The sequence below is a fragment of the Ptiloglossa arizonensis genome, chromosome 9 (assembly GCF_051014685.1).
Source record: "Ptiloglossa arizonensis isolate GNS036 chromosome 9, iyPtiAriz1_principal, whole genome shotgun sequence".
Taxonomy (NCBI): domain Eukaryota; kingdom Metazoa; phylum Arthropoda; class Insecta; order Hymenoptera; family Colletidae; genus Ptiloglossa; species Ptiloglossa arizonensis.
The window spans coordinates 4,750,718-4,777,777 of record NC_135056.1 but is presented as its reverse complement, the minus strand read 5'-3'; the positions used below and the strand labels follow the sequence as shown (position 1 = coordinate 4,777,777).

General features: G+C 35.2%; 1 protein-coding gene across 2 annotated transcripts in view; it reads left to right on the top strand.

Moving 5' to 3' along the window:
- The window catches only part of Nachralpha6 (nicotinic acetylcholine receptor alpha6), a 587,525-nt gene that overhangs the window by 303,895 nt on the left and 256,570 nt on the right, over window positions 1–27,060 (top strand). For both annotated transcript variants that reach the window (XM_076321147.1, XM_076321146.1), the window contains exon 5: window positions 242–351. In XM_076321147.1, the coding sequence (XP_076177262.1) occupies window positions 242–351 (110 nt within the window). The remainder of the gene's footprint in view (window positions 1–241; window positions 352–27,060) is intronic.

Below are 27,060 nucleotides of genomic sequence, written 5' to 3'. Positions count from 1 at the left end.
TACTTGGTTCGAGATTTAAAATAATTTAAGAATCTATTTACAAACAAGCGTGCATTCAAATTATTATCAAGAAATTTTCGATGATAATTTTTGAACGAATTAAACGAAAGGTCTCAGAATTTCAGTACCGAAGATAACGCAGTACTGGTAGCGTCGTAGAATAATTCATTTCAAGGATTCTTCGTTTTCGTGATTCAGAACTTTGTACGTGTTTCTCGAACGGTTTTCTTTAATTTTTCAGGAATGGACGGACTACAATCTTCAGTGGAACGAGTCCGAGTACGGCGGCGTAAAGGACCTTCGAATTACACCGAACAAGCTCTGGAAGCCAGACATTCTCATGTACAACAGGTAATTCAATCTTGTTACATTTACATAAGGAATTCGGCGCCGGGCGATAAATCGATAAATTTAATTAACACGCGGCCAATTTAAAAGTCCATTTACAACCCGGGTGAATTTTTTCTCGTTAAAATCGTGATCGTTTCGCTACGCGAGCAAATATTAGATTAATTAACGGCTCGATTTATTTAAGTAAACCACCCGTGAATGTATCTTCGGAATAAAAGGATTTCGTGTACAAATTTTGGCGCGCAACGGCTGCCACGTTTTTCACGGGAACTCGAAGAAAATTCTCGTGCGCGGTTTAAATAAAACGTTTCTAAAGAGAACTCCAATAAATTTTATCGCGAACTCCGTCGAAGAGATGTAAAGTTACGCTATGAAAATCACGATCTCGTGTTCACGTTAAACCCTCGAGCGTGAAAAAAATCGTAAAATTTCCGAATCCGAAAGCATCAAACGTAATAATAATTCTTACCGTTTCAAATATAACTATCGTTTCACGCATTGCGTATCGCACATTGCTCGATTTTGTTGCGTTTTCACCGAACACGTGTGATTAAAGTCCTTGAATCGTGTAATACGTATTCCTGAACTGATTCTCTAATATAGAAACCACAACAGATTTAAACAAATAGTGCATAGTTCAATAGAGCCAGTGTAATTCATCTTCGATCTTTTAAGTTGAAATATTTGTTGTGTAAAAAATATCGTGGATAATATTAACCGTGTTAAATACTATTTAAATAGTATTTCGATAAAATAACCCTTGATTTACTGTACTTTGTATTCAAATCCACCGAAAGAAAATTTCTTTACTTGCAAATCGCAATTTCCTCGTTTCAATACTTTTTTCATTATTTAACCACACCGTACAGTAACATCAGCTTCTTTATATTTACTACTTTTCTCGTAAGAAAAAAATTGATTTCTATTTATAAAATTGAAAGTGATCGTTTTGTAAAATAACGAATCCATTGAAAAATGCAATATTTGCTCGGATGAATTTTTCTCGAAATGAATTCACAACGTTTCTCGGCTGGATCTAGCTAAATAACACCGTTCCGTATATTTCGGAAATGAAACGCGTAATAATAATTTTTAATTCTATTTTCTATCCAACGAAGGTTCAGAAGCTGATGCGCAAAAATTGAACGATTGCGTATGAACTCTACGAAGTAATATTAAAACAGAGAAATTGTTCTGGTTTTAGAATTCAATTATAGTCGTTCGATAAATGTTTAGCACGGAACTAGAATATTTGACGAGTTTCGAATTCCGTTCGCGAGTTCGTTCATGAGTTTTACTCACTGGAACTTTGGGAGCGGCAGAATCGAGCTAATTCACGGTACACGCAATGCGTCCGCGTAATCCGATGCATCCGAGCTGCAATTACACCGGGCTGCACCGCCGCGAATGTTAAGCTGTCGAACTTTAAAGCGCGTTTCCGAATTCGGGTCATCAATATTTCACCGGACACCGCCGTTATCCGAATTAGTTCGAGCCCCTGGCATCGGAAGTTGCACGAGGAAGCGACCAGTTTCGTGCCGAAGCCGCTTTCTTCGTTTTCGGAGCTCGAACCGACCGCACGGAGCGGAACCGGAACCGGGCTGAAACGAGAAACGTAAAAGTAAAATAAAGACGGATAAAATCCTCGAGCGGCGCGCCGGGAAGCGGAAGTTAACGGAAAATTAAACAATCGTGGGATAAAGCAGTTGCGGTAGCCTTGAAGGGGAGAATTAAAATTTTGAGAATGTTTCAGAAACCCACGGCGGCTATACTATGTCGTCGATGCGTAAATCGAATTACGTACGTTATTAATCATTTTTACAAAATGACGTTTTCTCCCGATTGCGAGTAACATATTTTAAAGCTCCAAGGGTACGTAAACATTATCCCAATATTGCTTCGCATCTTAAAAACTATATATTATACATACACACACGCATTATATGTATAGAAATATATAATATATTGATATATTATATTTTGTATATGTATTACCGAAGTCTCTGAAGTGCATGCGTTTTCTTCAGTACAAATAACACACAGTATTTTATCCAGTACATATTACCTGTATATTTACATTTTTTCATTTCTGTACATATATATATATTATATAAATACCTCCCAAAGGGATTTTCGATCCTAGTCGTAGATAACGTTTTTTTTTTTTTTTTTTTTTTTCCACTAGTCGCCCGGCTTTACCGTGCATCGCTTTCGATGATACGAACGCGCTGCGCCATTTACGTTTCACGATTTTATGGAAACGCTTCTATAAACGCTGGTCGGCTCGTGCGCGTTCTTCCGTACACTTTTTATACATAAATTGCGAAAACGCAGAAGCATTAATTGCATATACATACGTCATGTTCATTTTACCAATATTTACGAGGGCCACGGCGTTACGTTCGATGCTTCGGTACAGGTGAACGAATGCAATTCACGAACGTTAGGAAATTATATTTTCTTGCACACGATCTGCTATCACGAGTCGAGATAGTATCGTTAAATTTTGCACGATCACTTTTGGACGCTAAACAACGTTCGAAAGAAATAAGATTCTCTATGCTGGACGAAACCACAGAACTTGTGCACCTCTATTATTTTAATAAATTCTAATCAAAATCTTTGTTATCATAGGTAAAACGGTTTAGAATCTTTTTCGAGGTAACGTTAGACTTTTGATGCGATTTTTCTTTCTACAAGTTCTCAAGGTTGTCTTTAATTTGTTTTACGTAGAACCGTACAGTTTTCGTAATCTATGGTTTAGCGAATATTCAAACAAAATAAACGGGTTTTTACAAAATGATCTTTGAATGACCTTGGGTATGGAAGTTGATATCGACGGAAGGTAATGTTTCGAATTACGATGCAGTTTTCACGAATTGCAGTACGTTGCATTATCTTAGTGCAAAGGACAATGTTCAATAATGGAAAAGAAGATTCTTTACATAACATGTATCAATAGTTCCTGAAACAGTAAATAAAGGTACACATTATGTAAAATATTTCTTTTTCAACGAGCACCATAACTATTTTCGAAAACTGTCTTTTTCTCACTTACGAGTCGCTCGATGATTAATACATATGACTTCTACGCTAACGCTATATCGTATGGAATACATATATACAATAGTCCACTTAAAAAGAACATCGATGAAAATACACAAACGATAAATATATACCGATAAATTTATTCGCACAGTAACCTTAAGCATGAAACTTTCTGCAACACTTTAAACAGACACTTTGAATAGTACTCGTTCGGAACATAAGCATTCAGTCGACAATAAATTTCCATACTCAAGATCGTTCAAAGATCGCAGTACCACTTGAATGCCTATTAGATCCAAGTGAAAGAAAACTACGCGATTGCACGTAAAACAAGCGACCTTGAAAATCTGAGAAACCAAAACGGCGAACTTGTAACGTTATCACCTTGAACCACCTTTCCGTACCGTACCAGATAAAAAAGTTTCGAACGACCCACCAGCAAGAAACCTAGATATGGACGAAGTATACATTTCGTTCGATGTTTTCTTTACAAGAGTAAATAACGCGTCACGGAACAACGTGAAGATTAAATAAAGTTCTCTCAACGAGTAAAGAGATGACCAGAGAATCGTCGTCGAGTCGTTTGGCTCCTGATAATCATTTCGATGAAAAAATTTTCTTTCACCGTCGATTTCTCTCGAATATATTTCTCTCGATATATATATATTCGTTACGAGAGAAATTATATATTCGTTTCTCTCGAATATATTTCTCTCGATATATATATATTCGTTACGAGAGAAATCGACGATGAAAGAAAATTTTTGCGTCGAAACGATTATCGGGAGCCAAACGACTCGACGATGATTTTCTGGTCATATATATACGTATATTCGAGCGAAAGGGAAACTATAATCGATTTTCGTACCGATCGATGTCGATATCGAGACGCGTTTAGAACAGAAGCGGATTTCGCGAGAATCGGTCCTCGTTCAATGGACGATTCCCCGATGATTAACGCCGTGGCTTTCTCCGCTCGCAGCCACTTGATCACACAGCCTTTAGATTAAATAGTCTTAGATTATCGATAGACTGCAACTGTGTATGCAGTACGTGCGATGGAGCGGGACGCGGAACGTCTCAGCGCGTATTCCGCGTTCCGCTGCGACCGCAAAATTAATACGTCCGCCACTCGGTTGCAAGCCGATCCCCATCGCCACATGGAATCGGTCGTACGTGTTGACCACTTGCTGTACCATTTATCTCGACGAAATCCAAACTGTAGGAGAGGACGCGCGTTAAACGGATCGGAGTGATGGGCGCGAGAACAGTTGCGCTACAAGTCGACTCGTATGTTCAAACGCGAAATGCTACACTGTTTTGTGGTACACGGTGCTTCAAAAAAGTATCCGTACTCTGTATCACAAGGAAACTCTAACTTGTAGTTTGATTTTAAAGTTTGCGCGTACGTAGAGCACAATAGTGCGTGTACAGAGAAATGTTTCTTTACGAAGGTGAAATCAAGTCACGAAGATTTGAATGTTTCTTTTTATCGTTTTCATACAACTTTCTACGGGAATTTTTTACAATAGATTGAGCACTGAGAGCTGAATATTTTTCGTACGAAAGGTTCCGCTCTGTTTCGTAATATTACGAACTTGTATTTGAAAAATCGAAGAGAAAGTATCACTGCAAAGACTCGTTTCGACCGATTTCGGTTGAAAACTTACAACGACTTTCATTTTATAATTTCGTAACAATGCGAGATGCGATAAAAATTTTCATACAAAGAATGTTTATCTTTCAGTGCGCCCTCGTTCTATTGTGAAAAAGTCACCGAAAAGAATTGTATTAAAAGAATTAAGAAATGTTGAATCTACGGGTCTTGTGTTATCGTCTTAAGAATATTTGTGCGTCGTGTGCTTGCCCAGTATGCTTTACGTGCACAGAAACTTTGGTTAGAATCAGCCTTCTAGGAATTTTCTTCTAATACGGCGTACGAATAGTTTCTCGAGCCACTGTGCATACACACCTCGATTCCCATTCCACGAGTCGGACTGGCGATGTTCACGTACAGTCATTCGATTCCATGGGTCCGACTCGTGATATCCAGTTTTGGTCCAAAATTGTTATCACGAGTCGGACTCGCCAAAGTACGGCAAGGGGTTTAAACGGACACGTCGTTTCGACGAATTGTTACGTATCGTATCGCCAAGAACCGTGTTACGTGCTGCGTAGCTGCGAGCCCCGATCCGCTCTCTGAATAATGGATCGCCGAGCGAGTCGCGATTTAAGCCCCTGCGACGAGACTCACGGGACAGTCCCCCTCCATCTTAGACGCGACAGGTTGGAGACGCTCGTATCGCAGCCCTGTACCCGCAGGAATGAATCGAATTTGACACGCGAGATGGACTATAACTTCCACCGAGACGATATCGGACGGTACAAGAACAGACTTGAAAAATTCAGGGAATGATCAAAGTGGATTGGAAATGTGTAACCACAATCGAGGTGGACTTCTCGATCGTTCTCGATCGAGTAAAAAAGTACTCTCCATCGAGTACCTTCGAAAGGGAAATAAATAGTCGCAGCTACTGTCAAAATCGTTCAGTTTTGTTAACCCTTCGTGCGCTGTGAACACATATATGCGTACAATATGTATATGTTACAAATACGAGTCATTCACCATTGGCTATGAACGCATATATGTGTTCTCGTACAACCATTCAATTTCGACTATGAACACATGGGTTCTGACAAAACCATTCAATTCGGACTATAAACAATACACAATCCGTGTATAAACTATAGCACACTACTCCACTTTTCGTTGCAACGCTCTATAAAAATACCACTTTGTAGTAAAAAGTGAGCAGTCCACTGCAAACGCTTAACGTCGTACAAGTCAGCGCTCAAAGGGTTAAGATTCTGATCCAAGGGCTGCGTATATAGGGACTGTTTCGAACTAATAGGCGGTTCTGAGGTAATAGCCTTGCCGAAGAGTACGATAACAGATCTGGGACGATCGAAGTAGATTGGATAAGTGTTTTCACGACAGATGTGAACACATTTTGGGTCGAGTACTTTCGAAACGAAACGAATTAACTGTCACAATTGTAGTGAAATTCGATCAGCTTTGTTGGAGATTGCAAGATCCTTTCCCATTGCTGAGTTCGATGTAAAGATTCTGAATATTGGAGACTGTTTCGAATTGGTGCTTCTAAAACAGGATGGAATTGGCCTATCGAAGACAATAGTAGGTTTGAAAAACGCTGTAATTTATGAGACATGTTTCAGGGATCGATTCAACATTCGATAACCGTTAGAAAGTTTCGTATAAACATATATTCAATTTGATCTTCTGTACGAGATACGAGTTTTGTGTTCGGTCGTTTCGTGTACGATTATGTTCACAGGGTATGCTCAAGTAAACTACTTTGCATATCAACGCATACCTATTGACGTCTGGTCATTGATCTGACTACTCAAATATCAATGTTTCTGCTTCGTACGTCACACGAAGGATGTACCAACATTATTTGCGAACAACGAAACGAAAAAAATAGCAGAACGATAAAGCTTGCCTTATCTCGTAAACAAAGTCAAGTAAGATAGAGGAGAAATACGATTATGAAAGTAAGATGTTTCATATATATATGTTTATACGAAAAATTGTATAAATTGTCTCATATATTTCTGGATACCCTGTAGAGATCTTTCTTAGCCATTCAGTTTCAAGGAACTTAAAACTGAAGATCGATATCTTCTCTTTCCTTCGAGAAAAATCGTCGCCAAGGCTGAGTGATTACCGCGTTAACAAAGTTACGTACTTCAACCGAGAAGTAGCTATAACACCCTAACGATTCCGCGTCCCAAGAGCCGAACTCCATTTTGCGTTGAATTGAATTCAACGTAACTGTTAATGGCGCACTTGGAAGACATCGACCCAACCCGTTCAGGTTTCCCCGTCAGTTTATCTCGAAATCACTTAATTCTCGTAATCGCGTTGATCCCCCGCATTCCGGGAAACTCTCTCGAACCTTGATAACTCGCAGGAAATCCGGGAAACCGTACCGTCACGCGAGGGAATTGCGAAAAAAGAACAGCACGGACACGGTGAACACTTTGTAGGAAGTAAAGAGAGTAATGGTGGGATCAGATGGTACGAGGAGGATACGGAAGGAAGGAGCAAGCCGAGACGCAGAATTCTCTTTCAACGGCAACCAACAACTGACCAAGTTGGTCAACAGGCAGCTAACGAGACTTGCGAATTCCATGCGAATGGATGTCGCGATAATGCAATTAATTAAAGTCTCGCGTAGGAACTCGAGTTTCGGCCGCCATCAAAAGGCAAATGGCTATACGGGACGATTGTTGCGAAGTGACCGATGCGATTGTCCGTAAAGTTTGAAAATTTTGTGTAAAACTGTCGATAGAGGAATTGTCTAATTAGAACAGTGACCGTGTCAGGTGCACTGTTAGTTTGCAAGTGAAGATTCCAAAGATACTTGTAGATCGATTTCATTTTCTTAAACGGAGTGTTCAGGTTTCTGGCAGCGTGAGCAAATGGTGTAATGAAATTTAAGAACAAAAGTATAAAAGTACGTTTATTTTAAATGTATCGGTTCTTGAGATGTTCTATTTTAAATAGAGTATTTTAATAGAGTAGCTATTTTAATACTTTTTCAGCTTAATATTTTAGAAATTGTTGATTTTTTTACGTAAATACTTTTAATCTTAACATTTATTAAATCAATGTTCCGTTGTTCGTTTAAGAAAACAAAGTTGACCTTCAAATACCCTTGTGTCCTTGCCTATAAACCTATTTGTTATAAAGATCTTTTGAACAGAATAATTTTATGTAAATAGTATTCTTTATCTTTTCAAGTCTCCGAAAGAGCACTCAATCGGTCGCTTTGTATAAATTATCCTATATTATTGTTATCGGTAGTGTTTTGCTCATATAGTAAAAAAATTGGGACTCTTTTTTGTTTTTCTTATCAATAATACCTTCGGTTATAGTAACTGAACTTTTCATTACTTCAAGGTGTAATATCACCTCGAAATTCTATTTCAATAACTTTCAGTAAAACGTTTACAAGAAATTGCCATTTGTAACTGTGAGATTATGAATGAAAACGGAAGAAACAACAGGTTGTATCAAATTAACTAACAAGTACTTCTATAGGTATACAGTTTCTTTCGATTCAATTTTTATATCGAGTCGGATAATTTATTTCGAACAATGTTAGAATAATGGAGCGAAGAACAATTCGTGTTGAAAGTGATCAAGATTTTCGTTGGTTTAAAATTCCTCCCCTCAACGTATTCTCGAGGATATCTTTGCTCGGCAAAAGGGGCGAATAAGAGCATCGTCAATAGCAGGTTAATCAAGTTTGGATTGCGCCGTGTCAGCAGAACTTTAGTGAACGTGGAATTGATCCTTCGTCTTTCCATAGATATTGGAATCCGGTTGTAATGGATACTCATTGTTTCAACTACGAGGCACGACAATATACCATTGTGAGCCATTCGATTGTATCATTGAAAGCCAGGTGGACCAGAATTTCTAATGTAGTAAATCGTGAACTGTTCCTATTCAGCAACAAACTTTAAGGAACGATTTCCGGGACTACTTGCCTTGCAAATGGAGTACCAAGTGTATACAACTGAGCTGTTCGTTTTATTTTCTGGATTAGTGTATACAAATTCGATTTCTTTCTCGGTAGAAGTTCATTAAAAAATTAACGTTTACTAATAATATTATTCACTGGTCTGATAATTTGAACTTTATTTTCTTATGGTAATACACGTGTAAGATAAGGATATTCTTCTTTTTTAAATAAAAATACTTTAGTGTCTTTGACAAGAGTCACAATATTCAATTTGAAACCAGTCGTTTTGTATTTATTTCATTATATTAAGATGAATTATTATTAGTTCCAATGATAGTAAAACACAGAGTTCACTAGAAATCCAGAATGAAATCCAGAATGAAATACCAATAGTTTTTTTAATAAACACAATTGTAATGTTTTCAACGTTAAATAATTGGTAGTACACAATTAAATAAATTAGTAGTACATCTTTTTTAGGTAGTTTTATATGAAATTAATTCCTTTGTATCTAGTTTTTAATTGCATACTTTGATTTTGTTCGAAACATATATTATACTTAAAAGTATCTCACGATCAATAAAAATGAATAGGTTTCTTAGATAAGAATTTACGATATACTCGATGTGTTATACTTAAATATATTTTTCTGCAAAGCTATATAATTTTCAATAATTAGTTGTAAACCAGATTTAAATTTAAAAAAAAAAAACAAAAGGTAGCGTAAGTCATATTTGCATAATCATTAAATTCTGAAGTCCAAGTACGTGAGCATTCACAAACACATTGATATAGATTTTAATTGCATTTTTCGAAATTGGAATAGTTTGTATTATTCAGCACCTAACGTGTAAAATAAATCCTTAGCGCTATAATAAACGCTGCGAAGTCACATGAATTGCTCGCTTTATATATTGCTTTTATCGATTTCAAAACTTTATGTATTGAATGTGAAAAGAGGGTTTATTTAAAAAGCAACAAACTTGTCGTTGTAGGATCGTATTAACGACAAATGTAAATAGATAGTGTTGCAAAAAACTTATTAATCTAAAGAAATATTCTACTAAACACTATAACTACTTTTCTATAATAATTTTCTCGAATTTATACTTTCGGAAATTATTTGGTACTTCGCTTTCATTACAATTATTAGTTATGCTAAAACACTTTTATTACGAATATTTTTATATTAAAAATATTAATCTACAATACGACTCAAGTGTTTCTTGAATAGATAACAGTAACCCAAAGGTAGAGTATAATACATGAAATTCATTTCAAAATGTCTATTTCTCATATCTTTAATATTCTGATATTCTTGTAACTTCAATTATGACGTCTCAAATACTATTTGGATTTTTAATAATATCTTCTGGTGAACTCCAAACATGATATTAAGAAGATTTTTCTATATTATGAATTCACTATATAAAGTCATTGAAATCTTGAAATGCTACGAACAAACATCGTTGAGATATTAAATAGTAAATAACCATACCATGATTTTCTGATGCACTGAGTAATTTGGTAGCCAAATTATATTGTAACATAAATAATACAATTATATTATAATCTCTAAGAAGTGTTAGACAATGTAAGTGTACATTTTTGACCAATAATATCTACAATTCTAAATTCATTAATTACTATAGAAAGAATATGAAAAGTTTAGAAATAATACGTTCCGTAAAATCTCCTTTGAAAAAACTTTATTGTGAAACTTGAATCTTGTCGTTTAAATAAAAAGAGGAAACTGTTGTACCTCGACATAACGAAGTACGTATGTGAATGCAAGGCTCTCAAGGAAAAACAAATTTAAACTCCAACGCCACTTCAATAACTCTTTGAGATATTAAAACATATTTTGAAACTCACTTCGTAAGTTTTCATTAGAAATGAAACTATTGTTTTGAAAATTGGTGGACGTGTAGACTTTGACAACGTTACGAAGATAAGAAAAACACGTGTTTGTACGTGACTCGTACATATCCTGTCCACGAAATCTCGAAGCAGACGAAAATAATATCGGAGCATGTGCCCATTTAGCAACACGCTGCACATACCCCGGGGAACAGTTACCGCGAGTAGTTCTTCCAAAGAGAAAGGTGTTTCCTGCGAAACCGTAAAGCGAATCCCGAGCATCCCGCTCGAAGGTACTTTTAGGCGGTGCTACTGAATTTAAGCTGCTATAACCTGGAGGTTAAAGCTTCGGGACTGGCGTACAGCCCGTAAAATCCGTTTCACCCGAACACGTTCGCGGATGTATGTAACCCTGTGCCCTACCACGGCACGACCGCGAATCGACCGGATACTTATGAAATTTGTACTAGCTGAATCTATGAAAGACATTTCTTTTTTTCTACTTTTATGAGGTTCTTTTACTTTGCGCAGGAAGTTCATTTTTATCTCGCGAACCATTTGTCTTTGACGCAATAAGCGTTTGGCTTCTATAACGAGATTAATATCTGTAACGAATACTTATCAACGACTTTTGTTTCATGTGAAAAGTAACGTAGATTCTATTCATTTTTTGATCGTAAGAACAATTATAAAATTGATATTAATTACGATTTCTTGGGATTAATATCGATAGATTAAAATTATAAACGAAATTAACGAAGGCGAATACTTGAAGATCGGTAACAGTGTGGTTTAAGTATGCACTGAATAAGATTTTGATTAATTTTTTCTTTATTGGAGAAACTTAACATTTATCTGTTTTCGTGCAAAATTGAATTCTTGTTAAAATGTATTCGAAATATCTTTTGAAATGTTTAGAAATAACGAATATATAGAGAAAGAATATATTCATTCTAATGCAACACACGATTTTTGAACTACTTGTAGCCATCTCGCGAAAAAATGTTTTCAACAAAAATTAATCGGTATTGAATCTACAATGAGGATAATTATAAAAATGTTAAAAATAGATAATTTTCGTAACGAAACCAACATCATTTTGAGTTTTTTAAATACGACCAAATATTTATTTCCTCATTGTGTTCTAGTGGGCATCAATATGAATTCAAAAACCATATAACAACATATTTTTATTACCTCGAACGAACCTATAGCACGTTCCCTAAATTTATCACTACTTAACTTTTTTTATGGGGATATAATGTTGCAGATTTGCAAAAAAGAATTATTGCAGCTTACCGAGTTATGAATCCAGCCAGTCAATCGCAGCAATACACTCAAACTTCTGCAAAAGGGCAAAATATGCAATATGAAGAAAAAAATATCTGGTCCTATTTAAAAAACTCAAGGTGACCTTTATTTTTGCTCGAAAACAAACTGTCCTTAAACTTTTATTTACTGTCCTTTACTATAAACTCAATATCGATGAACTTTAGTTGAAAACTTTTTTTATTAAATGTTCACAAATGGCTGAAAAATCGTGCGTCGATTTCATTCACTTGGTTTTTGAATCGCCCAAGAATTTTTTATTAATATTTGTCTGTAACTTTTTCAAATTTTCTGTATTCGAATATTCCTACTATATAAATACAATATATACTAATTTTGTATGAAATATTAATATTTTTAAGCATATAGTATCTGCAAGGATCTTTGTGAAACGCGATACTGACCTCTTTTCACACATGCAGACGACAGAATCTGCATCAAAGGAATATGATGATCAAATTCAATCGAACAGTGTCGAATTCAATTTACCACAAAACTCACAGAGAACATGTTGTTACTTGGAAAACGTTGTACAACGTTAACATAACCAGGTACACTCGATGTTTGATCAGGTGAAATTCACTGTCCATATTTGTCGAGGTAAATTTCATTTCTACCTACGTTTCGTAGGAAAATGTTACAGGATTATGTATCAAATTTTGTTATTTCACCATGTTGACTTTGGAAATATTTGTTTAATCCCACCGTCTTCAAACAACTGGTGACATATATTGTACGAACGAACTGCACTTGCTGAAAACTGAAATAAATATCCATTACTTCGAACGATGTCGTTGATTAATATTATTGATTTTCTTTTGTCCAGAACATTTGTGGCACCGATGTAATTCACAACTTTTAATAAGCGCCAAGAACATCAATATCTCTGTACTAGAATGTGCTGATTTTCCTGTTGTTTTTGTGTTGACCTCTCTTGGAATATTGTAAAATCCAGAATGACAACAAACCATTTGAATAATAGTATACTAAATGAAATTAAATTTATAGTACATTAGATTAAATGAAATTTGTATATTCTTCAGAGCAAAAAGTAATCAATTAGTATTTTTAATATTAGCAAAATAAGTCAACGTGACATTATATTAAAACATCAGGAAGGAAACTTTTTTTCTTAAAAAAATTTGGGATCAACGTGCATCATTTTTGACAAGAAGTACATACAAGAAGGTGTGAAATATAAAAATGATATTTTTCTTACTTCGTTGTTGTGCATTAAATAAATGTTCTGTTCAGAAAATATTACAAGTTGTACAATGTGTTTGTACAAAAAGATAGGTATGATAATATGGACTCTACTTTAACCCACTCGTGAAAAGGAATAGTTCTCAATAACATACATATTAGAGCGCAATAAGCTTACAATGATACAATAATAATTTTAGTTGTAACCGCTATAAAATGGTAAAATACAAAGGCAAAGGATTCATTTGTCCAATGGGATTTCAAGTATAACTTTAAAACAAAATTTAGTCTCCACGTTCTTCCTCATTATTCTAATCTTTCGTCATTATCTCTAAATAAATTCACAAAGAAGTTTCTTACTTCGTAGCGTCGTGTAATTTACATAATTAAGATATTTTTTGCTCTTGTAATTACCTTACGATGTAAAAATAACAAGGAATACTTTGAGTACAATGAGCAATTCAAAATATGCTCTTCCAAAAATTTATTTCTTCTACTAATTGTAAATTGAATGTCAATATGGCTTCCATTTTTTTAAATTTTGATCACTAAATGTTTACCATGAAGAGCATTTTTCTCACCTCTGAGTTTGATCTGGAACTAGTATTATTTGAATGCTCTGAATAAACTTCAAATTAGAGTATTCGAATATCATCATTCGTATATCGTCACGTGAATATTGCTAAAGTTGAGACTATTGTTGAACTTTTCTAAATTTGAATATTTCAACTGCAAAAAGAAACTGTTTGGAATAGAAATAATTAAAATAGAAATGTTGCATAGAATATCATTACGATGAACTTGAATAATTTGATTTATAGTCTACATCATTTAAATCGCTAAAATTTTGGAATATGCAAATACACAAAAATTCAACTAATAATTCCAGCCTAAATTCATCTAAATTCTCCTAAATATCTAAGTGTCCAATTAGCCGATTCTTGACAAAAGTTGTGTAATACTGCTCTTTGTGAAATCTTGCTAATAATAATCTCAGAAATATTACTCATTTCATCCTATACAGAAGGCACGTCAAATATGCAGCCATATTTATTCAATTTAACAACCTGCTCGATTCTTCCGTAATTATCTTTTAAATTTTATTTCATATCATTTACAGACTACCCACTTGTAAATACAAATCTTTATTTAAACAAGTTTTTTCAATAATAGTGGACGGTAGGGAATGTTAAACTATCGCCACCTTTTTTCACTTTTGAAAATGTTGTAACATCTGTTCAAGACTTTGTACAAAGTTTTGACATTTTGCTATTCGAAAAAGTCTCGTAAAAAAAACGAAGTAACGTTATTTCAAGAAAGAAGTTTTCCTCTTTTGTACCTACACTTTTCGATGAGTAGGAAAATGTATCCCTTGGTTCATTTCCATGGAACTAACTATTTCCTCTTCAACCTTTCGCACGTTTATTTTCTACGCAACACTGTAACTGGTGTTGCCATGACTGAGAAATAACCACTGAAATATTTTCAACCGCTAAAAGATAACTGTTCAACATCAACAGGGTGATAGCAAAGTGCAAATCGAGCCAAAATGAATTCGACATATCTGCTACACAGAATAAAACATTAACGAGTTCTTTTCGACGCAAAGCATTATCATTTCGATCAGGAATCGGTCAGTAGGACTCTCGAACAGTTCCGTGATCCTGCCACGTTCTACTTCTCGAATCAAACGAATCAACCTTCGTTCTCAATTCCTTTACCCGATCCAACGAACTGGGTGTTCTCCGACGTCTGTGCTGTCGAAAGTTACTACTCGCAAGTCTCCTGTCATCTCCATGCGTTTATGAATTTGCCGCAATCGCGTTACACGCTGTTCCTGCGGTAATCACTCGGTTTAATCGGCTTAAGGAACCGCTCGGGTTAAAATCGTTTCGTTCGCAGCGGCAACGCGGAGGATCGTTCGTCCAGGACGCTCCAACTTGACCAGGTCCACGTTCAGGCAGGTATTGGGGCTACCTTCCACGCGCACGAACCGATAACTCCGCCCCCTCTATTAATCACCGATTCTACTCGCGTTGGAAACTCGTTCCATGCGATGGTGGCGAGCACGGCTCGCAGCGGGTGGCGGCTGTAATTATGTGTATAATTAATAGAGATGCGACGTCAGGCCACCCCGTTACTGCGGGCCACCGCAGCACCGGGCCCGGTGCCCGCCCCCTCTAAACACGCGCAACACGTAGGAACATTTCGGCATTCCTGCGGAACAGCCAAAATGCCGGTGAACGCAACTACTCCAGCACCGCGATCACGCTGGACCGAGTCACGAATCTATCTAAACGCGGAACACGTACAGGTTGACATGTATGAGCAGCAGCCAGCTTCTGAAGGTATGCAAACCATCGGGTTGAGGGCACGGACGAGATTGAAGTCGGTCGGTTCGCGATGCGTTTCGTTGCGAAATGGAAGAGGCGAGGCGAGTAAACGGAGTCAATGACTGATGGAAATTGACGAGTTTTCTCGCAAAAGTCATGGATGATGGTACGACAATGAGATAGAATTTGTAGAAATGGAATTCTTTTAAAATGGAGCTGGTATAGAAATTTTAGACGTTCAAAGGTTTTATTTAATCAGTTTTTGCGTAGTTGTGACGATGAGTAGTGAACGTCGAGGTGTGGTCTGACAGGCAAGGTAAGGCATGTGTAACGTTATCACCTGAACATTTTCCGTTTTTCTTTTTTTTACGACAGTTAAAAATATTGGGCGTGTTAATACAAGATTGATCTCGAAGGTTGTACTTTATCGTGGTTCAACGATTGTCTTATTAAAATAAGATATCCACGGTCTCGTTAAATGTAACCTTTGACTGAATAATTAGCTACGTATAATATTTATTACTTCTAACCAAATAATTTCTTCTTTGGCCTTTTCTTTTTACTGTCAACAGGAGTATGTAAATATTTTTCAGGCGATAACGTCGGGTGTCTTACTTTGTATAAATAAAGGCAAGGAAATTGTTACAAAGCTTCAAAAGTATTGTTATTTTAATAATTGAATAGTGACATTGATGAATCGGGAAAATCGATAATAAAAGAAATGATCGTTACAAGCATAATTCGACGAATATTATATTTAAATATTTTGGTTCCAGGTTGGATTCAATTCAGTAAAAATGTTATTTAGAGTATATAAAAATTTTGTTCGGACATTTTTACCGAGGAGCACCCAAACTACTGTCAAAACGTTTAAATACAATATTATTATTGAAATTATGCTTGTATCGACTATAGTAATTTTCCTATAAATATTCAATATAACAAGAAATTTGTACGAATATTTTTTATTAAAAAGAACTATCTCGCAAGACGAAAATTATACGTATACTACAAACTATTATATAAATGTATCACGAATTGACTGACTTTGATCTGAGCGTACGTTAATCCTCAAGCATTATGTATTTAGGGAAACCTTTCACGTTGATAGCTATTTTGTAGGTACACACGATTTAAACAAATACGTTACACGGTAATACACACCGCGGTAAAGTGTATAATCGCTTGCACTCGGTACAGTCTACGATTGATTTCTGCTCGACAAGGGTCATTAATGTTTCTGCGCTTAACGAAACCCCGTACTTTGATTAATTGGAAAAGGTTAACGGATAATGGAGTAGGCTCCGGTATTTAACGCAAGAACAGCGGGCCGTTAAGAGTAATTTACCGGTTAATAGGTATACTCGTATGGATGCTACCCAGCCGATAAATCGCGAATCTCTATTAGAGCGAAAGTATAAGAAACGGGAAAGTCTGTTTTAAATGATAAAATATTGTATTTCTCGATCGGAATATTATACGCGCAAGTAGTTTGAAAATCTTGAAGACAAATTGTAGCAGGATATTCTCGTCGTTAAAAGCGAGAGGATAATGTTAGATAAATGTCTTTTTAAAAATACTTTACGAAAAGGTTATATATTTAAAAAATAATTGTCCAGATAGATACAATTTTTGGACGGATGTAATATTGAATTCATCGCCAATAAAATGTTTCTGCACAGCTTTCAATTACAGTGAATTACTTTGGATATTTACCTTTATCGTTGTAAATAATTAATCTTCTACAAATAAACATCTGAAGCTATAAAAATTGTGTAACTTTGAAATGGATCTATAAATATCTTTTCCTTTAATTACATTTACAGTTGCGTCAACTCCGTTAACGTCATTAAGGACTATATAAATATCAGTAACGGTTTGACACATTTTTTATTTAATATTGAGAATTTTGATATATTGTACCGTAACTCTTTAGAAAAGCATTATTTAAAATACATTCGTTCAATATTTTCTTCTTATTATTATCCATGTAAAATGTTATCAGAATTCAGTTCGAAAATGTTCAGACACTGTGCAGTGAAAAATGAAAGAGATTTCGATTAGAAATATTTTACGTATAGTATAGTTGGAGATGCGTTTCCCCTATCGATATCGTGTGCTTTCGATTAGAAATTACGTCGCTTAAAGTGATGTACTTTTGCCGCCGTGCACGTACGTAAAGTGCTTTGCCAAGGAGCGTGTAATATCAAATTTTCCCGCAAAACGGTGCTCGCAGCGGATCGCATTTCACCAAGTTTCGAGCACCCTTCCGCCAAATTAATGTTACGCCACTGTGCATAGGCGCATACGGTGATTTGGCGCCGTTAACTTTCCGACAGTTTGCCCGACATTTATAGCGCTCGAGTTAGAACGCGGCCTGTCGTCTCGTTATGTCGTCAGGATTGTTTGTTCATGAGAATATAACAACTTCAACAAATACATATACACATTCGTCCATGTGTTACTTGGCCGGTTAGGTAATCGAAGACACTCGATTAGATTCGCTAAACCGATGCCTCTGCGAAGGATCTGAATCTCCAACTATCAATTAACCCGTAATTTGTGTCGTACATCGATTATTGTTTCAAAGAAATGTACAGGATGTGTTCACTGTAGTTATCGCTTCAAATAACTTCTTTATTGTTTTTTAACAACGTTTTAACTGTACGTTGCTTCTTACGCATTTACGTACTTTCGTCTTTTCATATTTGTGTATCTATATTTTCATAGATACGTAACGAAGATGTATAGTAATAATAATCATTTTTGACATTGTGGATAATGTCGCAGGAAAAATATGTTTCAATGGAATCGTATACAATTTTTGAAAGCAATCACCAGTTTTCCCTTGTCCTTTTCAAACGAGAGACTATCTTCTTTCACTTAGTTTTTAGGCGATATAAAGAGGAACTCATTGACAACATATGTACAAACTTATGATCTTAAAATGAAACTGAATCGGTATTTCGATGTATCTCGATGTTTACTTGAGAAATTTCCTATCTCGTTCTAAATAATATTAAAGATATTCTTTCCTATTCGTAATCGTTTACATAGAATAAAATATTGTGTACGAAATTAGAGGCAATGCTAGAATATTGAGGTTTATATCGATAGGAATATTTAGGTTTGGTATTTTCTCTAAGTCGCACGATCGTAAGTTATTAGTATTTCTATAATAGTAAATAATAGTAAATAGTATTCCTATTTGGATCAACTGCAAAACTACGTAAAAATATACTACATTATGTTCAAAGGACAGTAATCTTGCAACGATTACGTTAATACGATATTTCATGTACCACAGTAAACAGAAGATATTTTTTCTGAAACACTTTTCTTAAATTATCCGAGGCGATAAGCTACAAGAACTCATCCCGTATACGTACATTCTTAGTATTAATATTAATGACGGTAGAACATTGAAATAAAAATGTCAATAACTATAGAAGAGTTCAAAGGTATTCTTTCTACCCACAATCGATTACATTTATTAACACGTTCACGGGCTACGTTACACGCGTAAATATCACACGCAAATGCGCAAAAAATCATAACCAATTCCCTAGCAATAAATATTCAACGTTTTCTTACGCAAACGATGCGCATTATTATTCCCTCGATGTACCTACGTTTCGCAATTTCATAAATACTTCCAGTTTAATCGTACCGACGAATTAAGACTCCCGTGATTCAGCGGTGGATCGACAAATCGTGAACGTGTTAATTAATAATCGGCATTCCCGTGTCGAACTAATGTAAAAGGAAAAACTCCCCAGGGACGTTACCGCGGTAATGTAGAGAAATTCAATCGTCGAGTGTTAAATATTCCGTTCGAGAAATAAACCGTAACGGAAAAAGTAAAAGAGAATGTGTCATGAATCAAGTTGGTTTCGGTTGGTTTCGTTTCGCCAATTGCACGGAATCGCGGCGTACATTTTCCTCCAAGACGAATAGAGATTTTATGGGGTTTTTGTGCTCACCAGCGCGTACGAGGGTATTGTCCATTGCACGACCGAAACCCGTTGAAAAACAGCGGGATATAAATTTCTTCTCGCGTAGTAATTTCTTCTCGCGTAAGACCGTTTCGTAGCGGGAATGAGAATTCTTAAATCGAATCGGCGCGCACATCTGCGTCGGTTTTCCGTCCGGAACTTCGGCTTCCGTGAGTTATCTTTATAATTGAACCGCCTACACGTTTTCAAACGCGAGCACACACGCAGGTACACACCGATAGAAACGCGGCGGGCCACGCGCGCAAAAGATTTAGAAACGTGGCTCGGTTCACGCGCATGAGCGTGATGGTTGTTGGTTGCACGAAGGGTGTAGGAAAAAGCGAGAGGGAGGTGAGCGGGCTCCGTGGCGTGGTCGATGAAACCTCAACCGCCCGAATTTCTAAGGGAAGCTTCTACTTAAAACCGTTGCGCGTCTTCTGTCGTGGAAGACGAACTTAATCCTCGCCAATAGAAACGCCGAGGAAAACACGAACTAAATCCCCGAGCGCGGCACCTATACTCGCGACGAATCGCGTACGTAAACTGACCGGACCAAGACCAGAGATCGATAGCTAACCGTGAAAACGTTTCCGTGGATTCGACCGTTTTATTTTTTTTTTTTTTTTTTCTTCGCGAGATACACGATGGAAGAAACAGCTACTCGTTGGCTGTGAACGCGGACCAAGCTCAAAGATTATTAACCGATCTCGTGATGTTCTCGCGAAACACGGCGAGATTTATCGGGGCGAGGATTTTGTTTGTTTTACGTATGCAAATTTGGAACGAGTAACTAAAATTTTGTTTGGAGGAACGAACATTTTAGATAGCTCCTCTACCTTTTAATCTAGCATCGTTCTATAGGTCTCGAGGAATTACGAGAGTATATTTATAAATTACACGATAGGAAAGTTATTAATAAGGTAGAGTAACTTTGAAAGGAATTCTATTTTGTAGATGCAAATCGGTATTTGTATTTCATGTGAAAATATTGTTAACAGTATTAATTAACAGTAATGGATAACTATGTACGTATTCGAGGAAGTGTATGTGTAATTCTACTAGGATTTACATGTGAAACAGAATGTAATGCATTGAATGCAAAGAATAATTGTCGTCTTGAAGATATTTATTGAGAAAGTTCGCGGATAAATTTATGGAAGTGTGACATCGAAGAAACACTAAGAACCGCAATATTGTTGTAATATGTGAGCATAACTTTGAACATCTTGTATGCCCAACAATTGAAAGGAATTCGCTTCTATTTTTCTTCAATAATACATAAAGAATATACTTTATAAGAATGTATAACTTTTTTACATAACTTTTCCATTATGTTTTTTGTTAGTTATTGTATTTTCATAATTTCTTGAGACTTACAGAATGGTGCATTATGCAAATTTTAGACATCGTTTGTACTAAATTTATTTACGAATTTTCTTTTCGATACGGTGGATTTATTAAGCAATAAAACTGGTTTCAACGGAATAGTAGCGACGTAGTTATCAATAAACATGGTAACTAAACATATTAAATATTTCTAGTTACAGAGTACTCGTGAGGGAAGCATCATTTTCACTTAAGAATTTAAGTAAATGAAACATTCTATGAAATACGGTACTGATAGTACAAGACAATGTTTTAAAGTCAATTAACTGTGAGAAATATGGGCCACGTACATCGAAATACAGTTTTCACAATAAATATAATCTATATACTATTGGATGAATTAAAAAATTGAATAAGATTCAAAATCTGAATGAAAATATCAGGTTTTAAATACATAAATTGATTATTCCTTCTTGGAGAATCTTAAACCAAATACTTATCACAAATTACAACTTGAGTTACGAAAAATGTCTAGGTACATCGAAAGATGAGAAGAAACAATCGTATTCATTTTCAAAATGGTTGCGTACATATACGCAATACATCTCTTTACTAATGTACATATAATTTATTTCTAACATTAATTTTTCTTACAATCAGTTTTACGTTTATAAAGTTGAACTTTCAACACTTTTAAAACGAGAAACATATGTAACGATATTCATTTTTTAAACAGGAACTTCGTATCTAAATTTAGTCAATATACTGAAATACCTACTAAATGAAGTCGAATGCAATATTTTTTTTGCTCAGTGCTATTTTGTGGCTTCGAGGAAAACAAATTTTTTTTAATAAAAAGATACCTTTTTAAACATTTGATTTTGCGACTCATTTTACAGCAAGCGAGGTTATTTACCGACCCATGTTTAAAAATGATTTATTCTACGAAATTTAAATTTAAATGAAAAAAGTTTTTCAACGATTTTCTATATCGTCAGCTAGTATAACAAGTACGTTTGCAATAATTGTGCAGGTAATTGTCACATTTTCATGATCTCTAAATTCCTTGATTGTGTCATTTTTAGTATTAATAGCGAAGCAATTAATTTTAACTGTGTCATCTCTGTAATATTTAACCTTATATAATCTTGAGTCATGGAATCCTGAATTTGTCGAGAAACGACCTACACGCATACGCGATTGAAAAAAGTATGATTTTGATGAAGGTTAAGTTCACTGTACAGTAGAATCTCGGTAAATGCAGCAAAACGAGGCTGAAAACTCCCAGAAGTATCCAGATACATGCAATAATTGAGGTCGAGCTCGACCAATCCAATAAGAGGAAGCCCCACTTGCACAGTGTATCCCCACTACCTACGGTCACTACTACCTGTTCCTTCCGCCTTCAGTTCCATTCGTTGCTAAGTGACCATCCCTTCCACTCGTTAACATGATGCAGCGAACGAGGTTCTCATGCAATCAAATAGGTAACATTTATCGAGGTTTTACTGCAGTACTTACGAATTACGGTCTACAATATATTAGTAGCAGATCTATTACAATTTTCAATTAAAATTGAATACTATATTTTCGCAAACTGTCGATTACTATTGATTCCTTAATATGTAATTTGCTTAAAACTGCAATATGGAGGACGATGCTTATAACTGAAAAGCGGTCAAACAAAGTGGACATTATACTCGATGTACTGTCAAATCGTATCATACAGATTACGAGATTCTGCTCTATAATGACAGACTATTCTTGTAAATATTTGTTTTGTATTACTTTGCTTTAAAAAAATGAAGGTTTTCATCTGTGAAATATTTATTCGAATAATATCATTGCTCCTCCGAAGCTACAAAAGCCTAGAAGAAAAGACAAAATATTGGTCTCGACTGAGTTTCACAAAATTCGAATACATCTATCAACTTTGTATACCCAATGTATAAATACCCACTGATAATCGAGAAACTGTACGACCGAAATTTTTGTCGAAAGAGTATTGCATCCGCTGTCAAAATTGATCAAACACAATAAGCTCTACGTAAGGAAAATATCTCTTTTAATTGCGGCTACACGTAGCTAGATGCTTCGTGCTAATTCCGCGACGTACCAGCGTAGAATCATTAGAGCGTTGAACCGATGCTAAGTGGTCATCGGATTAATATCGTTTAAAGATACACAATGTCCACGGATAATAGAGGGCGGTATGGTCGTTATTCGCGAAACAAAAGCGGAGAATGCCTCCCCTAGCACGATTTACTTGTTGCTCGTCGCGTTCAACGCCTCTTCTCTAGTGAATATCGCCATCCAAAAGCGACAGTCGCGCACACAAAAGAGGAATCAGAAGACAGGAAGAAAGAGGATAGAAGGGTCAGCGATCTTAGGGGACAGAGTTTATCCAAAAACCCAGACAAGCCCGTTATGTGAAGGCTGATTTATGCTATCCGCTTCGACACATGACGGTACATGTACGGTTTCGTTTGGACAAATATTCCTGTAGTCGTTTAATATGCATACACAAACGATATAACCGACAAGCAGGTAATTCTGCTTTTAAATATGAATTCGTGGAAAAATTGTATCCCGTGCTTCGTTTTCGAGAAAATTAACACGAAAACTGTTTGGAGTGCACAATTCATTAAAACTCGGTTTAACGAATTCCATAAATGCGTATTACTTTTATAATATTTATAAGCAATAATTTACAATCAGAAACACTATGTTTCTATTTTTAAATGTGTACTTTGCAAGTAAACACAATAAGAAAGTTAATGATAATTTATATAGTGATAAACAAGTAATGACCTTTATTTGCTGATTATTGTGATCAGAAATCTTTCCACCATACATCAGGTTATCATTATTGATAGAAAATTGAAAACTATTGCAACGAAGAAATGTATTGTTACATATTTGCTCAGAGAGGAGTAAAAATCAGTTTATCGATATCTTTTCCTAAACAAATTCAAAATTTTCACGTAATAATATATTTTTCCATTTTTTAATATCCTATTTTCCTTTTCAGTTGAATTCTTCGCTCAGAAATACACATTTATCGTATTCAAAGCTTTTTCTTTATACGAAATAGTTCTCAACATATTGGACCAAATAGGTTTTTACTTCTTACTTTAAGAATATACGACTGTTTTTGAAAAAGCATATTTTTCTAAAGTTTCATAAAAATTATCGATAAAAATTCGATACCACCATGTGTTGAAACATATAATATAAATTATTCTTAAAGCAAACGAAAGCAATGGACTTGAATGCGGAAAGTTATAAATTCGTAATCGGCTGATTGGTGACGCCGGTTTGATTTAGTGCGTCATTTTCGTTTCGGGCGTGATCGATACGATTGACACGATTAATTTCAATTTGATTGATCGCCTGCCGGCAAATTGACAATGTGTTTTGTTTTCGCTTGGGAAAATTGGCTACACAAAATGTTACGTAAATGATTTCGCATGCTGGTGGTGTGATTTGAGAAATTTTTGAATCTTTATGAAATTGATTATAATCAGTTACCAAATTTAATTAAATTTTACAATATTCGAATTTACATTATAACTAGAACATTGTATGACGTTGTAATCGATTAATTTCATCTTTCCAAATCATAATTGATATGTAATGTAATTTCAATAACTAACTGTCAAATAACATTGTATACTTCCAATGTTACTCGAGAAAATTTAATCGAGAACTCCATTAAATGTACAAATCGTTTCGAAAAGGAATCGGTTACTTATATTCCCGAAGAAGATCTAAACGAACGATCGAAATAATATTTCATAATTTATAATTTATAGATTATCAAACGATACTTAACGGAGCGAAAAGAAAGAAATTGTTAAAATTATTTTATCAATTTTTCGTCACACACAACTACTCGAACTAATTGAATTTTAGATTCAGACACATACAAGTAAATTCATTACGAAAGTGTAGAAAATTTTCTCGAATTTGAATCCCTGCCACAAGTGAAATTAATGTACATACATATCTGTAAAAAAATCTGAAGAATGGAGTTGAGAGATGGCCCGATTGAAAAGCCGAAAATAAACGAAAAACGTCTCTTTCGCAGCCTCTTCTCTTTCTTTCTCTCCGTTTCCGTTTTTCCGTGTGACTTCCTTTTTCGAAAGGTACACGCAACGCATTGCGATTGTTTCGCCGCGGCGCCAACCGAGAACAAAAGAGAAGACGGCCGTTTGTGTACCAGGCGCCGGTATGAAAAACCGAGAAATTTGCTGGTATCAATTACAGCCGTTTCGTTTTCCATTGAATTACACCAATAGGATAGTCCTTCCTCGTGCAGTTGTTTCACTCTTGATGAGGGAACTTCGGAAACACGGGAATTTTCGAGGCATTCTCCGCATCAGACAACATTGCACATGGACGTATGGATTCGTTGTTTAACGCGACGGGAATTAATACACTCGATTGCAGGAGAAAGATTAGAGTGTTTAGAAAATATTGCGTACTTTTACCAATTTTTCTTTCGCATATTTTTAAATCGTCTAATTTTCAAAGTAACGTATTTATCTGCAGGAAAAATATTAGGATATCGTGGACAATGTTCTAGATATTGAACAATTTTCATAATTTTTCTTTTTGTTATTTTTACATTGTCTGTCTCTATCTGTCATTCTCGAGTTACGCTGATTTATAGATACGTGATTGTAACCTTGTTTATGTTCGCGTATACAGTTCGTATACATTATATGTACACTGTTACTCAAGTTTGCGACAAATTTCGATTATTATACAAACATTTTTTATATACATATGCTTGTCTCGTTAAAACTTTTTCTATTTTAAGAAAAAAAAATTCTTTTACAAGATTTGCATTATGTTTACTGCTTGTTCTACCAATCGTTATAAAAAAATAGTAGATATACTTAATAGAGAATATTATTTACCTAAATATATAGTTCATAAATATGTATAATGATAAATATAAAGTATTATACTGTCCCTCGTGTTTCTATATTATTATTTTTGCTTCCACCATTTCTTTTAAATATCTATAGTGTTAAATTCACAGTTATAAGTCGTATGATTATGTTTGTTCTGAAAATTGTTCAAAATGAAATTAAAATTATTGACGTAAATATCACTGGCGAACAAACAATGCAGAAATTGCAAAAGAATTATTAACCTAAATGAAACTTATATTGTTACATAAATAGTGTACAAAAGCACAAGGACATTTGAGCCTGAAGAAACTTTACAGAAATCGAATTCCGTTAGGAGCAATTGCTCGTATCGATTTTCGCTGCCCTTACATCCCTCCCTTTTCCTTTTTGTTTAAGTACCCGTGACCCGACTTATTGTATAAGTAGGCAATGTCGAGAATCCGTTATACGAAAGTGCTCGAAAGTACTTAGTAGCTGTTTGGCACACTTTTGAAAGAAACTTCGCAACTATCTGCTCGATCGAAAGTATTAAGAGGAATAGCCAGGGTGCCGAGTCGAAAAGTAAGGTCATCTTTGCAATTTATCTTTGAGTTCGCTAATTGTTTTTTTATTCCAATCGATTGACACAGTAATAATTCATTCTGTGAAAAAGAAGAAGGAAAAGGATCAATGAAAAAATATTAATCCTACTTAAAGTTAATTATCATCGAAATTGATCGTTCGAATAAGATTGTTTTTTTGTTGTGAAGTTTTCGAGTACTTGAAGTATCTGACAAACAAAATTTATTCGTCATAATAATCTCTAGTAGTGCAACCGCTATCGACCGATCGTCCATTCCTAGTTTCTGTTACGGATAATAATTTATAACAAATTGACTTCGATTTAAATTTAAAAATTAAATTTTTGACATAAAACTTCTCGGTTTTCTTAACATAAAGAAAATAAATGAAAAAGCCGAGACGAAGGTATCAAAATTTGCAATGAATATGTTTATTACACTTTGAGAGATTTTTACAACTAATTCGAAAGACACAGTTTTGTTGTACACGTGTCCAACCCTGCCACGTGATGAGCTTAAATGATCCAATATACTCACTACAACATATTATACTTGAGTTGATTTCCTAAATTTTAAAA